Genomic DNA, 16,144 nt, shown 5'->3' on the forward strand with positions numbered 1-16,144 from the left:
GCCCGCCGCCGCCATCTTGGAAGCGGGCAGAGCGCGATGACGTCACGGTGACGGCGTCAGACCGGGACGGGCGAGCGGAGCCGAGCGGGCCGAGCGAGGGAGGTGAGCGGGGAGCGCGGCGGACGGGGACGGCGGTCCCCCTTTTTTCCCCTTAAAAATCTTTTCTCAGACCTCGCCTGAAGCGGTGTGGGGGGGCGGGGGACGGACTGTGTGTGTGTGTTTAATTCCTTCACGAAATTCCCCTACGTGTCCTGTCCTTGCTCCCTCCAAACCGTCCCTGCTCGGCGACCGAGAGGTTTAATTTCGCCTGTTCTCCATGTGCTTAAAATGCGCACCTGCTGTAGGGCCCGCAGCCTTGCGCCGCGTCCCGGCCGCTGGAAGCCGGAGCATTCCCGGCCGCTGGAAGCCGGAGCATTCCCGGCCGCTGGAAGCTGGCTGTGCTGTGTCAGGAGGCTGCAGTTTACAGCCCTGACGTGCTGCAGAACCCTGGAATGGTTTGGGCTGGAAGGGCCCGTCACGATCATCCCGTTCCAACACAGCAGGTTTCTGATCCCGCTGAAGCGGAACCTGCGGTATTGTTTAGTCCCTTTCCTTTCCCTGTTCCTCAGGGACTGTTAAATGTGTGCGACACGGAGATAAGGGCCCCTCCTCACACCACCCACCCGGCATCCTCGGCCTCCTCCCCGCATCTCAGGGCACTGAAGGTGGTGGTGCTGTTGGTGCAGGTTGGGCTCTGACTGATCTTGAAAGGTCACAGCCTGCTGTTCAGAGAGGAAGGTGTCACTTCGGGTTTATCTTTCCCACCTTAGCCTAACAGCTTAAGTATCTCTTGATATTTTCAGCTTTCTTCTTGGGAAAGGTGACTTTTTAATGGGATTAATATGTGTGTTCATGAGTGTTACTGTCTGCTGTAGCTGCTTAGCTTGTGTCACCCATGCAAAACCAGCTGTGAGATGTTACAACCTGCGGTGTACATTCGAGGTGTACATTCCCCACCTGGTTGGCATTTTGGTTGTTTTAGTGTGAATTCCTACCTGAGTAGCTGAGAAAAGGCACAGAGTGCCCCATTCTGAATTTGTTTGCAGTTTCCAGGAGAGAGGGGGAGTCCACAGCACCCAGAGCCAGAGGAACTGTAGGTCAAAATCCACTCCCCACCTGACTGCAGTTAAATTTGCTACAGCATATCCACGAGCTGTGCTTCAGTGACAGCGTTGTGGCAATAAGGCATTTCCCAGGATGTGTGATGTAGTGATTCCTGGTAAAGACCTTGCTTACAGCTGTCTCTCCTGAAGTAGGTGTGTGGTGTGCAGCTAATTGAAGACATGCTGGGCAACTGTTCTGGTCACCAGTGCTCTCTGTTCTCTGTGGTTGTGTTAAATTATGAAGAAAATAGGTTTATGTTGGATAGAGGAAAGAGGAGAGGTCATCTGGTTCAGTAGCTGGTGCTGCTGTGAGAACTGGTGATGATGGGATACTATTGCCATACAAAGAATACAATCTCATATAAAGTATCAGTGGAGACAGCTTTCTCAAAACTGTCACTGAAGGTTCTGTTCTGCTCCTCCCTCCCTGTAATTTGCTCACCCTGTGCAACCAATCATAACGGTGGGAAGAGCCTCAATCTGGAATGCTGGAATGCTGAAAGTTACTTTTTTCTTCTGTTGTACTGCATAAGCAAACTCTGCTAGGTTGTGTTTGGAGTAGGAGAGACAAGGCAGTGTTTATATTCAAATAGCTGTCACTGCTCAGGAAATTCAGAAATGCTGTCTTATTCAGATTTTTAAGGAAAGCAGGTGAGTTTTTTGTTGTTTTTTGGTTTCTTTAAAGCACAGCATGCAGTCTTCCAGCAAAACTAGTGCCTGAACGGGAGAGAAACTGAGTTATGGCCTGAAGTGTAGCTCTTTCTTCATGTCCTGCTAAGGCACAGCTTGTGGGAACTTTGTGCTGCCTGCCTCCAGAAAATTATCCCCATTTATTAAAACACCTCAACCGATTACGTCACAGTGCACAGAGGTTTGTGCTGTGCTCAGCACTTATCCTTCCTCTCCCTCTCCCGCCCTGTTCCTCTCCCAGCCACTGCCAGGTTTGCTGCTGCTGAAATGGGGGAGTATGGAGTCACTCCAGGCCAGCGTGTGGCCATCGTCTGGGACAGCTCCTCGCCGGTCGAAGGCCTCAAGGATTTGGTGGATAAAGTCCAGGCGCTGGTGGGAGCTGATAATCGTGTCTCTGTGGAAAACGTTAACCAGCTGCCTCAGTGTAAGAATGAGCTTAATTTTTCACTGTTTCCTTAACAGGGTAAGGGTTCTGCTGCTGTGTGAGCCAACACCTTCCTGCTTTGGGAGTCAGCGCTCAGAACATCACCTGCTGCTGGCTCTTACCCTGGGCAGTCCAGCAGGGGAAGTGATGCACCCTGGCCGCGCTTCTATGCTTGGTGTCTTTAGTCAGTTGTTACTGTTGCACACAAGCATGAGGGCTGAGGGAGGTGGAACTGGTGTATTAAGCTGTATGTGTACATGTGTAAAATTGTACCATCTTCCTCTTTCTTCTCAGCGGCTCACAGGGAGTCCAGTTTTGATGTAATCCTCTCGGGCATGGTACCAGGCAGTACAGCACAGCACAGTGTGGAGCTCCTGGCAGAAGTAGCTCGGATACTTAAGCCAGGGGGCCGTGTCCTCCTGAAAGAACCAGTGGTTACAGAATCTGGTGAGAGAATCTTGCTTCCATGGCAACATAGCATTTCTCGTGAGGATTAGGCTGAAATAGAAAGGACAGGAACCCCAATTGATGTTCAGAGATTTTCATTCTCCTGATACACTAACCCAAATCACGAGGTTTTTATCCTGTGCTTAAGCTGGTATCCATCAGAGATGTTTGCAGTCACTCTGCTTCTATCAAAAATGCTGGATAGGCTTGTTCCTAAACTACACTGAAAAGCTTCAGTGATCACTGTTTTCTCCTCAGGGTGCAATGTTAAGTAGTTGTAGATGTTGTGTTTCTGAGGAGCTTCCAAAGTGGTTTTAAAAACAGGTAACAGGTGCTGAAGAGAGTGCCCCAGAAGCCAGTTGAGAAATAGTTATCCAGAAAAGGTTAAAAGTGGTTGGACTGGGGTTTAAGAGAAAAGCCAGAGCACCTGCCATGGTACAGCTAGAGGAGCCATGAGAAGGTGAACACAAGATGATTTCTTAATGTAATGTGTTCATTTAGGAGTCCATGTTTTGAAAACTTTATGAGTAGTTTTCTTTAATAAGTAAAAATGTTTGGGAGTGAGTTTGTTTGGGGTTTGAGGCTGGGTTTTTTATCTTATTTCAATGGATATTGATTGGGTTGAGAAAAGTTTTGGCATATATAGAACATACTTGGAGCTAGAATGGGTTTGTGACCCCACACTGTTATTTTAATGAACAAGCTGCTGCTGCTTTTTCTGCTTTGTTCCTGCTGTCAAGCAGAAAGGGCCCAATTTTAGTGCAGAGGTTTGGCTCAAGAACTTCCCTCTAAAGTTCTTGCTCTTCCAGGTTTCTCAGTGAGCTGTATTCTTGTTCTTGCCTCCTCCTACTCTCTGCTTTTGTGTCTTGCAGGAAGCAATGGCAAAATCAAGACAGCAGCCAAGCTCCTCACAACTCTGACTCTCTCTGGGTTGGTGGAAGTGAAGGAGGTAGGCATGTGTTCACCATTTCCAGAAATGCCTTCGGGCAGTTGCTTGGGGATTTGCTGGGAGATGAAGTTTTTAGCTACCCTGGTTTGCTGTAAATGGCCACTGCCTGGCACAAACTTTAGTTATTGTCAGCGTGGTGTTTTTCTTCAGGGTTGAAAGTACTGACTATCTGTTCACTGGAATGCTGGGCTTGGTGCTAAAAGAAGGGGTTCTGCATGAGGTTAACTTAAAATCTTACTTTGCAGCTGCAAAAGGAAGCGCTGAGCCCAGAGGAGGTCCAGTCTGTCGGAGAACATCTGGGTTACCAAGGCAATGACCTTCTCATTGTTCAGATAGAAGGCAGGAAGCCCAATTTCGAAGTGGGATCCTCAAGTCAGCTCAAACTGTCCTTTGCCAAGACACCTGGTCCTTCAGGTAAGGAGTGGAGCATGCTGAATATCTGGATTTCCTGGCTCTCAGTGACAGGCATCACTTGGAACAGGGAGACAGTTCCCAAGCAGGGAGCGCTACAGTAAAAACCTATGAAGTCGGGCTTTCCAAAATTGCTTGAACTCTTTATTTGTTGGGAGTAGATGGGGTAAAAGCTGCAATAACTGCTGTTTCTTCCTTTGTTTTGACTCCAGGAAAACCCTCTGTGGACCCAGCTGCTGCCAAGCTGTGGACACTGTCTGCCAATGATATGAATGATGAAGAGATGGTAAGTGGTTTTTTTTGTGAGGCTTTGCTATTCTTTCTCTCTCCCCATTCTTTCCTATTCTAAATACTTTCAGTCATGCCTGTTAGGAAGCTTTACAACTTCAGAGGTAGAAAAATCTCCCTAAGACAAAATAGCTCATCTCCTTCATGGGGTCTGGAGAGCTCAGTGGTGTGGTGAGGGCAGAGAGGAGGCAGGGATAAGAGGGCACAGCTGCAGCACTTTAATGCCTGTGTACAGATAGCACCATGTCTTCGAACGTAACTTAGCAGTGTCATTCCCTACTGAAAAGTCCATTTCCTGCATTTTGTTTCCCATGGTGTGTTTTCAGGATCTTTTGGACTCTGATGAGCTGTTGGATTCAGAAGATTTGAAAAAGCCAGATCCATCATCCCTCAGAGCTCCATCCTGCAAAGAAACGGGCAAAAAGAAAGCCTGCAAGAACTGGTCAGTGCTGGAATTGAGGTATCGGTGAACCTTTCAACTGGAGCATTAAACTCTTAAGAGTTGGAGGGATTTAAAAACGATTGTAGGCAATTTGCTGTTCTTCAGAGCCTTATTCTCTTGGTTCATGTCCTTTCTTATCTTAGTTATTGGAATGTAAACACAAATACAATGAGAATTGGCCTGTGACTGCTACAAATTATCACAATGGTGTGTATTATCAACAGCCATCCTGGAGGTGGCTGCATAGCTTGTGCAGCTTGCCTAAAACCCTGGTTTCTCACATTCCAAGGAGAAACAGCACAAGTAGCGAGTGCTGTAGTGTCATTTCCCACTCAGTTTTAACTTGAGGAGTGTTTCAACACTTGCTATACAAACCATGGTGCTGAAGAACAAAGTGAGGAGCGTGAGTCCCAGAGTCAGCTGTGAGGGCTGTTGCACGTGAGTAGGGCTGGCACAAGTGTTGATGACTCATGACCTTTAAGCAGGAAGATGCAGGTGACTTCTTTGTTTTTCTCCAGCACATGTGGCCTGGCTGAAGAACTGGAACAGGAGAAGAAGAGCTCACAGCCCAAATCTGCCTGTGGAAATGTAATTAGTAATTTTTGTCTCTGTACTGTGGTTTGCAGTATATGATCTCTGTGTAAGAATTGCATTCCCTAGTAACTGCTGTCTGAGCTGGATCACTGCTTCCACACACTGCCTCTGCAGCTTCTGCAGAGCTCCAGCCTTTGCCCTGTGCTCACGGGCTCTGTACCAGCACATGCTGTCTTTTCTGTCTTCCTAGGGGAGTCAGAGTGAGCAGTGAGCCTTTTCCCCCTGCTCAGAAGCTAACCAGGGATCTGCTCAAGGAGGGCTGCCTTTGGGGAGCTCAGGGGACTCCCCCAGCCTGGGCACACCGGGTGGGGTGGAGACATTTCTGTGTGAGCCCAATGCCTGCACAGCTCTGCCATCCGCACTAACCAGATGTGTTGAGAAGGGGGTAGAAGGGAAGCAGTTTCTGTGCTCTTACATGCTGAGGAGCATGAGACATCTCTTGAGCTGGAGAAACCATGTCACGGGAAGAAACCTGAAAGTGGCACCTGATAACAGACAGTGCTTCTCTTTCCCTTGCCAGTGCTACCTGGGGGATGCATTCCGCTGTGCCAGCTGCCCTTACCTGGGGATGCCTGCCTTCAAGCCTGGAGAGAAGATTCTCCTGCAAGAGAACCAGCTGCACGATGCCTAACAAAGACATGTCCTGCCAAGGACTCTGCTGCTTTTCCGTCACTCTGAGGTTCTTCCTGCAGTCCTCATCCTCTCAAACTCATGCTCTCCAGCTAATACTCCATGTGTGGAGGGACACTGCGGGCACTGACACTGCTGTGAGCTCACCGCTTGCCATCAGCCTTGGGCTACCTGATCCTCTGGTGACAAGTCATGTATTAGACTTCATGTTACACCTTGTTTTGGCTGACCTGACTTGATCCTGGACGCTGGCTGTCACAGCGTGTCCCACCAGCAGAGGGAAGTACAGTCACGTGTCAGGTTGTCCTTGTGTGCCTGTGGCATTTCCCATGCCCGTGTCCTACAGCTCTAATTAGTCCTGATTTTCCCTGGTGAATCAGCAGCTCTGGCTCAGCCCCTGGCACGAGTGGGCTCCTGCTCTCTTTGAAATTTGAACCTGCAGCCCCTTATCATGTGGAGATGGCTCAGCAGCTCCTGTGGCAAGTCAGGAGCTTGAGCAGTATGTACACTTAGCAGTATGTACTCTTAGCAGTGTGCATGATCTTCTTAGGAAAGGCTGGCAGGCATAATCAATTTCCAGGTGTTTTGGGAGTCCCCTACCCCCAGCTGTTTCCAGCAAAATGACAAAGTTTCAGTCCCACCAAGAACTCCTGCCTTTAAGGCAGGGAGCTGATGAAACTAAACTGATAACACAAGGGCAATCTGAGACTGTCACCTCTCTTGGTGGTCACCCAAGTGAGTTACCTGCAGTGTCAAATACTTAAGAACATAGCAATAACTTAATCTCTAGATGATCTTTGGTCGCCATCTGCTCCCTCTCTGTGAGATACTATTTATTTGTGTAGTTACTGCTAGTGAAGCATCCTGCAGGTGTGGGATGAGGGTGCTGTTCACATTTTGTGCCGGGCTTGCTTCTCACCCAGGGAGGGGGAGGAGGAAAGCCCACATCCAGTGTCTCAGTGGGGATTGTTTTGTTTGGGGCTCTTGCGCTACAGGATGTGACTGCTTATTGTGTGCTACCTGAGTTACTAAACTCATGGAGGGTGCTGGGATGAAAGGCTGCTCTGTTCTTGAAATAAAAGTGACCAATAATAAAGCCTTTGTTTTAAGGCTGGTATGAGTGGTATTCTAAGTGTGTTTCTCCTTCTTCTTGGCCTCTCAGGGATTTCTCAAACTGTTCAAATATTAGGTTGCATCACCTATCTTTCACTCTTCCCCAGTCCTTGCGTCTGTCATCAGCAAGAACCGCTGCCAAGGAGACAGCAGTTGTGTGGTAAACCACCTGTCCAACCAACTTGCTGCTCCTAGCTCATGATGTAAGGAAGTGGGCAAAAGCCTCTGCACACTTATGGCCTTTGAGAGTTTTATTGCCTTTTCTCAGCCTCACTGGTAGGAGAAAATCAGATCTCTATGATGTCCCTGACAAAAGGCATCCCTTACCCTGAACTCCACTTTCCTCTTGCCCAAACTGGGAGAAGCAGCAGTTTTACTTTTGTTTCTCTGCATGAGTCAGCCTTCCTTTGTATGGCCAGCAGAGCTTGAGGGGCAGCAAGGACACATTCCATGCTCCTGGCAGGAAAACCCATCAGGGATGTTTCACCCACCTGCCCTGGGTGCACACAAGGACAAGGGGCCCTCTCCATATGGAGGTGTTTGGGGCAAGGAGAGCATTACTGCGTTACTGCTTTATCTTCACACGTTTGCTTAGCTGCTTGTGATAGCATCTTTTTGAGAAGTGAAATTTGGAGGCTCAGCTCTGGCTGTAGTAGCTGCTTCACCTTTTTAAAAATAGCCAATGAGCAAAGATGCTGCCCCCACCCTTCCTGCTTGCATGGGAGAGGTTACCTCAGCTACTTCCTCCAGCAGCCCTGGCTGCCTTTCCCCCCTCTTGCTTACTCATGTTGCTGCTCCAAGGCTATTTCATATCTTCTTGCCTGGTTCCCTGTTAAAAAAGCTATCCCAGATCTGATTCCCCATTAACCTTGGGCACAAAGGAGGATGCAAATGCAGCACTATGAATGTCCCAGCTTCCTCCATTTCATTGATCAATAACTCTTCCCTGGTGAAGCAATGAGCCACATTTTCCCCTCCACTTCTTTTTAAGGCAGTTAAGCAAATGCAGAGCCTTTGGCAGCCCTTGTTAATCTTAAATTGATTTTACCTCAGCTTTCCATTTTTGTCTCTTTGCAATTTAGTGAGCATGTCATTCTGCTCATATCCTTTGTGGTTTTCCTCATGGCCTTCTATTTTGACCAGTGGGATTCTGAAGAACTCTGCAGCTGTATTTGCCTCCTCTGAAACTTGCCCCCTTCCCTCAGCAAATAATAACTGGCTACCAACACTGTTAGTACAAGTCTCAGGTGTCTGGATCATCTCTTCTTGAATTCATGAGCAGTCTGTCCCTCTTAGTTGAAGGTTTTTAAAACCCTTTCCTCCTTAAAATAACAACATAAGTAATTTCATGCTATAGACACATGAGAAGGGTTGTGCTGGTCCAGCTGAAGGACCACCTAGCCTGGCTATAGAGTATCATGGGATCCTTTTAGGTCAGAAAAAAAGATGTTTGAGTCCAAGTTACCCCAGCACTGCCAAGCTGGTGCAGGTGTTTATGTCACTGGTGGCAGGAATATTGATGGGGCATTGAATGGAACTTGGTCATGCAGGTGCTGATGATGTCATGCCTGGCAGAGGAGCTGATGGGGTGAGTGTGAGAACCTGGCCCATGACAGATACACTTCACTTCTCACCTTACAGGATATTAGTACTAAACCAAAATCTATCTTGTCTGTCCTATTGACCAGCAGGCAACTACTTCACTCTATCAATATCGTTATCAGGAAAAGGCCAATTAGAACTGTCCCTGAACTGCAGCTGGACTGCACACCAGTGACCCTCCTCTTGGGCTGGGAGCCCTCTCAAAATTAGAAATACCTTACCTGAGATGAAGAGAACCCTTCTTTATCCAAGGTGGAGAGATCCCTCACCTATGACAGATCCTCATTAAGTCACTGATAGCTTGCTGAACATATACTATGGAACACTACTAACCCATGTAGTTACTCCAAATTATAATAAACTTTGTATGGATAATTCATTAAGCATAAAGCATTGTCCAAGTCTGAGAATAAGACTGGACTGAGCTGCACTGTGGTGCCAGAAGAGGTTTGAAAAGCAGGAGGGTCCACTCAAACTTATAACCCAGTGGGAGGGTCCTCCTTATTCTTCCTGTCTACAATCCCCACATTGAATCATTCTAACTCAATGATCAATTTTCAAGGTTAGCCCCTCCATACATTCTCATTTGTTTAGCTAATTGAACTTAGAAATCCAGTGGGTGCTCTGTCAACCCTTACTGACAGTCCCCCACTTTACTCTGATCTGTTTTCATTCTACTCACTCCTAGGATTCTCAAAGTCCATCTCCACACCATCTCAAGGTGTTCCTCACTGCTTCCATACTATGATCCCATTCTGTGTCAGCCATTGGCCATGGTTTTCCCCCAGCTGCTTCTTCCCCTTCTTTGATTACACTCCTGGATTTTATACACTTGTGTAGGGCAAACACCACTTCAAATAATGGTTGGACATCTGCCCAAGTTGGATCATATGCTCTGAGAATAATCCAGAAGATCTGGACTACCTTTTTGGGGTCATCTCTGAACCTGAGCATCTGTTGTGGCTGTAACACTAAATCATCAGAGCTATGCGGTGGTTTCAAACCCAGCAGGAAAATTAACTCCACTCAAGCTGCCCCTCTTCCCCCATCCTCTTCCAACAGCAGAGGAAATACCAGCAGAGACTACAAGTGGGAATCACATTTTTACTGAAAAACTCACAATAAACACAACAGTATCAATAAAAGAGGGCACAAAAGAGAGTGCTCTACCCACGAGAAGGGTATTCACCACCAAACCAGCAAAAACACCTAACCACTCCCAGTACAAAGTAGATCCATGTGCATCACTGCAGCAGCACCTCTGTGAAACAAGAAATGCTTTTCCATCCTTGCCCCTTGTGTTTCAAGTGAGTGAAACAGAGCAAGGTCAACACACATCACAGCAGGTGCCTGCACCAGAGAAAATCCAGAAAATTCCTCCAGGATTTCTCATGGCCATGCGACCCAGCACATCCAGGACCAAGCTCTTCCTGAACACCATGTTGGCCACACAGTGCACAGTGTCATTCCTGAAACACGGAACAAGTAGCTAGAGGAGCCTCTGTCAGTGACAGGAGACACTGAAAAGAGTTGCTGAGGCTTGGCAGTGCTTGGAACTGCAGAAGGCAAGGGGAAAATGGGCTCAAGAGCCCTGTCCTCACCGTGAGACATGGCTTCTTCCAGGGGAACATAAAGCAGGGTTGTGCAGCCACTTGGGGTAATAGGTGGCTTTGGTCACCGAGATTGCACTGCTGTATGAGCTAACACCTAGTTTTTGAGGAGGATGACCCCAACAGGTGGACAACAAGCTGCTCACCCTCCCTCATTCACCCTCTTCCTTGGGGGAGACATCCACCTCTGTGCTGGCAGCACTGCCATCCCCACCACTCTGCTTCTGTTGTGATGGCTTGATCTCAGTGTAAATGACGTTGGAGGAAGCAGATCCTGTCCCCTTGTTTCTAAAATTCAGGTTGGCATAGGTCAGGTCTGCGGTCCCTGTCACTGGAGCCACCTGCAGGGAGAGAGCAATGAGTAGAGCCTTGGCTTTTCTTTCTGTGTCTTCCCTGCTAATATTTTTCCACTGGCACAACTCTTTGTGCTGCCCAAGCATTACCCAGCTTGCTCAGAAATGCCACCTACTCAAACACTCATAAGCCCTTATTTAATAGGAATTAATAAGTGTTTAGAACCATGTTTTCAGAAAGCAAAGCTGATTTTACTGTGAAATCCTTTAAGTGGGTATTCAACAGCCAATGCTTTTTTTGACAGGGAGGAGGAAGCAATAGGTGCAAAGCTGTCCCTGGCTTACCATACTGACCTGATTCCCCTTCACCACTTCCCCACTCATGAGCTCTCCTGAAAAAGGAAACCTAGTTTAAACACAGTAGTCAAAACAATGACAATGATCATTATTTTAAATTAAGAAAATAATGAAAGAATAAAGCCAACATCTGCATTGGTCCTGCTTTTGTTGCAGGAGAGGATGCGGCACTGTGGCTCTGTGGTTCTGAAGATAGCCAAAGGGCTGGAGGGATTGGAAAGGACTTAAAAGCCCTTGAAGGGGCTGGATGAGAGCCCTGAGATGAACACTTCTGGATATGCAAGACCTGTTTCAATCACACAACAGGTTGTGTCATAACCAGACTCCCACCAGCAACTGGCCAGAAGGAAGGGAGAGGGGTGAACCTTCTCACCATGCTGGGACAGCTTGTTCAGGAGGACAGACTTATGAAGGGAACACAGAGTGAGCAGGAGCAGTAGGATGTCAAAGATGGACATCTCCCAAGCCTGGCTCTGTCCAGACCAACAGTTGAGGAAGAAATGCCAACCCGTTCTGTTCCTTCTGCACTGCCACAGCAGGAAGCCAATTACTGGCATGTAAAGGAGCGTCCCGACTGCAAAGCCAAAGAGGATGCACAGGAGGAGGTTGAGTCCTGCACACAAAACATCACAGAGGCACTTGTGAGCCACCATCCCCCCATGCAGGGATACATGCTGCCATTGCCTTCTTCATGGCAGGGTTAGATTCTTCCAAGACTTGGGCTTCCAGACCCTGAACCACCCACAGCATCAGGGTGCTGACAAAATCCTGTGGGGAACGGTCTCCAAACTCATCCCAACTCAGCCAGGGGGTAGTTGGAACATCAGAGCCCCTTCCCAGCATCAGAGCCTCTGATCCACTGGTACCTAGCCCAGTCTGGCAGTTGGTCCCACCCACTCATGGGAAAACATCTGGATGTTTTTCCCCTTACTGCTCCTCCCTCTTTTTCCCTGAAGACTCCTCCTGGCCCCCACTCTAGCAGTCAGGGGACTGTGGGGATGTACCTGTCCAGATCTTCTCTGTGACATTGGTCTGAGATTCTGCAGAGCCACAGCCTGAAAGGCAGAAACATGAGAGAGAGACTGTCCAGGGGCAGAGAACACCCTGCACCCTGCTCTGCTTTGGAGCAGGAGCCTTGAACCCACAGTCTGGGCTGTCCTGCTCCTGCCACCATAGCTCCAGCCATGGCAGCTGGAGTATACAGCAGGTCCTATTTCAAGGAACCAATGGCCCAGAAGCTCCATGGTGGGATCTGCCAAAAGGTGCCTTGCTGGGTTGGCTCCTCCAGTTCTTGGGATGGTTTCAGGGGAAACAACACATGGAGGAACCAGAAAAGCACTGGATATAGCATCCTTCTCTGCCCACTCATCTCCCCCATGAACACGGACCCACGGCCACTTACTGAGAACTGCTGCTTGTGTGCTGTTTCCAGTGTCTGTCGAGTTTGGTCTTGTGATGAAGACCCTACACATACAGATCCCTGTGTGGGCTGTACTCATGTTTGAGCTGGTGAAATTCATACAGTTTTCTCCTGGAACCACAATGTTGGTTTGATTCTTCACTTCCAGACATTTAAGTTTGTACCTATTCACCTGCATTGTGAGATTCTCCAAACAAATCTCGCACTGCACAGTGGTGCCTGGCTCTCCCAGCTCACTGGCTGTTCCTGGAAGAAACAAAACCAGAAGTGATAGCAGAAATATTTATGATCTTTCAGGGTCATGTCCCAAGTGTCACTCATGAAAGACAAGGTGAAATGACTGTCCTTTCCTGCACCAGCTGATGATCTCTTCCAAATCTGACTGCTAAGCATTCCTCAACACTGGAATGTTGCACGTTGACTAGTGCCACTGGACACTGTGCAGTGCACAAACTTTTCTGTGTCTCAGGAAGGACTGAAAACGTGAGGATCAGGGGGCAGGCACCTCCTCCTCCTGTGACACAGGCACCCAAGCAGGAAGTGCCTCAGGCTCCACCATTTCATGGAGCATGAGGTGGGACTGAGGGATTGGCAGTGGAGAATGGTCAGGCCTAGAGAAGCAAAGAAAATATAGTAGGCAGATCCCTGCAGCCTCTCTGGCTTCATCCCACCCCCTAATGCTCACTCTGGAGTACTTCAGAATCACTGCTGAATCTCTGAGCTGAATTCATCTTCACATGTTCTCAGCTGAGTCCTCCCTCTCTCACCTCTCTTCAGTCCTTTCTTTCCACTCTAAGGGATGTTAGAGGACTTCTGTCCCCTACCACCCTTGCTCAGTTCAGAACATCTGTTCTTGGATGTGTTGTGCTCTCCATCCTGCGTATGTACGTTCCTGCATGTGCTTTGTTCATGCTGGCAAAGATGAGCTGGGCCAGATGATTTTTCTTCTCCATATCATTCTGCTGTTTTCCATTGTTTCAGGTGACATTAAACCACTTCACCTCCCTGGCAGGGCTGCTCGAGCCTGCCTGGGGCAGACACTGCAAGATGAGATCTAACCCTACCAACACATCAACTGTGGCTGAAATCTGGTGAGCATGTCCTGCTGGAAAAAAACCCCTATAAACAGTTGGTTTTGGGTTAAGGAATATCCACATCTGCCATGTGAAGCTGACCCCTTCTGCAATAATCAGGCTTATAGGCGTTCCTGTTTCCTTCCCCCCTGACTGTTTTCTCTCCCTGCTGCTGAAGGCGAAGCTGGTTTGAAGCCCCCCAAGCTCACAGCCTGTGTGTGCACAGTTGCCAGGGGGACCCCTCTGCAAGGCACATGGCAAGGCGCTGGCACAGAAGATGGGCTAAACGATGCAAGAGGAGAGGAAAAGGCAGCAGCAGGCACTTCCCACACCTTCTGCAGGCATAAGCAAAGAGGGAAGAGCTCAGAGCAGAGGCAAGGGCACTGGGGGACTCACCAACTGGCAGCCAGGTAAGGAGCAGCAGGGGCAGAAAGGTGTTGGTTAGCCAGAGCTCCATGCTTCCCAACAGCCTACTGGTGACCACGCTGGGTGCCTGGTGGGATCGGTCGGGAGCCTCCGTCCCTGCCTGCAGCGTGGGGGTCACTGCTCAGCCGAGGGGAGCTGAAGCCTTGCTGGGACCTCGCCCCTTCGCCACTGGGCCAGGCAGTTCCCTCTGTGTTCACAGGCTTCCCCTCTCTTCCCCTTCTCTTGCCTCAGCCCAATTCTTATCTCCTCTCTTCTCTGTTTCCTCCTCCGGTTTCATCCTGACCACACGTTCTTGGCCCCGAGACCCAAGTAATGCATGCGGGAGCTGCTGATGGCCATTTCCCACTACTCTAGGGTCCAGTCCAGCAGCTCCCTGCTGCTTCCCCAGTTTCCTACAGCACCACCTCCCCACACCACCCCAGTCTGTTTTGTTTTACACCGGGGAATGGACCCCTTGGAGGAAGCAGTGCTGCTGTCACAGCGGGGGTGGGGTGATGTCCACACCCACCTGGTGATCGGGTGTGCTCGCTGAGCTCAGGTGGGAACCCACACACCCTGCCAGCCCCCAGGGACCTGCGGTTTGACATGGGGATGGGCTTGATCTGAGTGTTCTGGTTGTGGGATGTACACGGCCCTGCAGAGCCCTGCCCCCTGCTCTGGCCACGAGTACCCAGATCCCAGCTCCAGCCCAGCCTCTGTATTCCCCTGCCACCTCAGGCATGAGGGACACTAGGACAGGAACATCCACGAGGCCAGACACAGCTTGTGTCACCCCTGCCACAAAAGGGACATGGGCAGCAGTCAGCAGGTGCAGGTCGCTCTGTCTCCCCAGCTTCTGCGGGTGCAATCTCTGCTGCTCCCCACTGCCTGCCACTGCTTTTCCTCTTTGAGTTCAGAGCAAAACCTCCTCCCATCTGCCATTTCCTCCCCTTTAGCTTCTATCAGCATCCACAGTAACCACCCTCCACACCGTGGTGGGCACACACAGCCCAGCCACACGTGTCTCTAGAAGAAAGGGTGTTCACTGGAGCTCTTCTCCACCAGCCAGTGCAACCTCCTGGCTGAAGCTGAGGTCTCATCTGCAAACCAACCCACATGAGGAAACAGCAACACCAGCATAATATTTGCCGATAAGAGGGTACCAGATCCACAGGAATGACAAGTGAGAGGTTCTGTGTTCCTCTTGCTCTCCCCTCTGGACCTCTTCATCTCTTCCCATGCTCTTTCTGATGTTCACTTCCTCTCTGCATTCAAGTCATCTCCACTCATCTCACAATTGCATAATGATGTGTACTTGTTCGCTTCCTTCCCTTTGATTTCTATTCTGGTTCTCACGTTTCCTGGCACTGATGAAGCCAAGACCTTCTCCAGCAGGAAGTGCCTTCCCAGTCTTCCCAGCTGTGGTGCTGGGGGAACTAAAGGTTAATGTCTTGCCTTCTGCTGACTCCACAGAGCTCCTCTCCTATCAGAGTCTCTTCCAGCTCCACAGCAATATTCCATGGTGTTCTCTGCCAAGGAGAAAGGAGAGCAGGAAATGACAATGCTGCTGTTAATAGCACGCAGGGTGCCCCATCAGGAGCAGCTATACCAGGCACTATACAGTGTCCACAGCAACAGCTGTCCATGGCTGCAGAGCTCCTCAGGAGCTCCCCACTCCCTTGAAGTGAACGAGGAAAATACAGAACGTGCCACCACGGTCTTCCTCTCCCAACTGCTGGGAGCCGGCCAGGAGCCTCCCGTGTGATGCTGGGGAGGATGAGGAGCAGTGTGAGGAAGAGCTGTCCTCAGTCGGCCCGTGGTGGCTTTACAGAGGCTCCTCCTTGGGTGCTCTGCCCTCTGCAGGGTCGCCAAAAGCCATCCTGCTCTCCGCCTGAACCTCACAGCCCTGTGGGGCTGACGGGGCTCGCAAGCACATTGATCTGAGGTCCCTGAGCCCACACGGAGCTAGGCATGGAAGGGTACGGTGACACCGAGCAGGATGTGTCTGCAGAGACTGGAGATGTCCCGGGCTCCCTGGGGCAGAGCATCGTCAGGAGGCGGCCGCCCCGAGACCCCGATACGGGCACAGCCCGAGAGCCCGGAGCCCCTCACCGTAGCGCTGACCGCGGGGATGACGCGGCCCCGAGCTGATCTCTCATTGGCTGCTGTCTCTGTCCGTCACACCAAGTCCCGCCTCCCCGCCCATCTCCTGCCGTAGGATTGGGCGTCCCTCACGCGGCGCGTGAAGCCCCCT

At 49.9% G+C, this 16,144-nt stretch overlaps 2 protein-coding genes across 4 annotated transcripts; one reads left to right on the forward strand and one right to left on the reverse strand.

The window, feature by feature from the left end:
* The first annotated feature begins 6 nt into the window (after positions 1 to 6).
* On the forward strand, positions 7 to 7,134 carry CIAPIN1 (cytokine induced apoptosis inhibitor 1). Its single transcript, XM_042027201.1, has 9 exons — positions 7 to 102; positions 2,074 to 2,256; positions 2,551 to 2,703; positions 3,576 to 3,652; positions 3,898 to 4,066; positions 4,276 to 4,349; positions 4,678 to 4,793; positions 5,312 to 5,381; positions 5,908 to 7,134. The coding sequence occupies exons 2-9, from the start codon at positions 2,100 to 2,102 to the stop codon at positions 6,016 to 6,018; spliced, it is 927 nt and encodes a 308-aa protein (XP_041883135.1). The 5' UTR covers positions 7 to 102; positions 2,074 to 2,099; the 3' UTR covers positions 6,019 to 7,134.
* Positions 7,135 to 9,822: 2,688 nt separating this feature from the next.
* Positions 9,823 to 16,100, reverse strand: LOC121664151. 3 transcript variants are annotated; one of them, XM_042027202.1, is made up of 7 exons: positions 16,003 to 16,100; positions 15,054 to 15,419; positions 12,395 to 12,658; positions 11,997 to 12,047; positions 11,501 to 11,605; positions 10,981 to 11,027; positions 9,823 to 10,683 (listed from the first exon to the last, which is right to left on the reverse strand). In XM_042027202.1, exons 2-7 carry the CDS (start codon positions 15,118 to 15,120, stop codon positions 10,495 to 10,497), a joined length of 723 nt encoding a protein of 240 aa, XP_041883136.1. In that variant the 5' UTR covers positions 15,121 to 15,419; positions 16,003 to 16,100; the 3' UTR covers positions 9,823 to 10,494. The 3 variants fall into 3 exon arrangements, with proteins under 3 accessions (XP_041883136.1, XP_041883138.1, XP_041883137.1); XM_042027204.1 differs by lacking the exon at positions 16,003 to 16,100 and having other exon boundaries at positions 10,990 to 11,027; positions 15,054 to 15,996; XM_042027203.1 differs by lacking the exon at positions 16,003 to 16,100 and having other exon boundaries at positions 13,882 to 15,996.
* Between the last annotated feature and the right edge of the window lie 44 nt (positions 16,101 to 16,144).

This window comes from Corvus kubaryi, unplaced genomic scaffold (assembly GCF_017639235.1).
Source record: "Corvus kubaryi isolate FWS band 111438036 unplaced genomic scaffold, C.kubaryi_AGA036_p1.0 37300, whole genome shotgun sequence".
Classification (NCBI taxonomy): domain Eukaryota; kingdom Metazoa; phylum Chordata; class Aves; order Passeriformes; family Corvidae; genus Corvus; species Corvus kubaryi.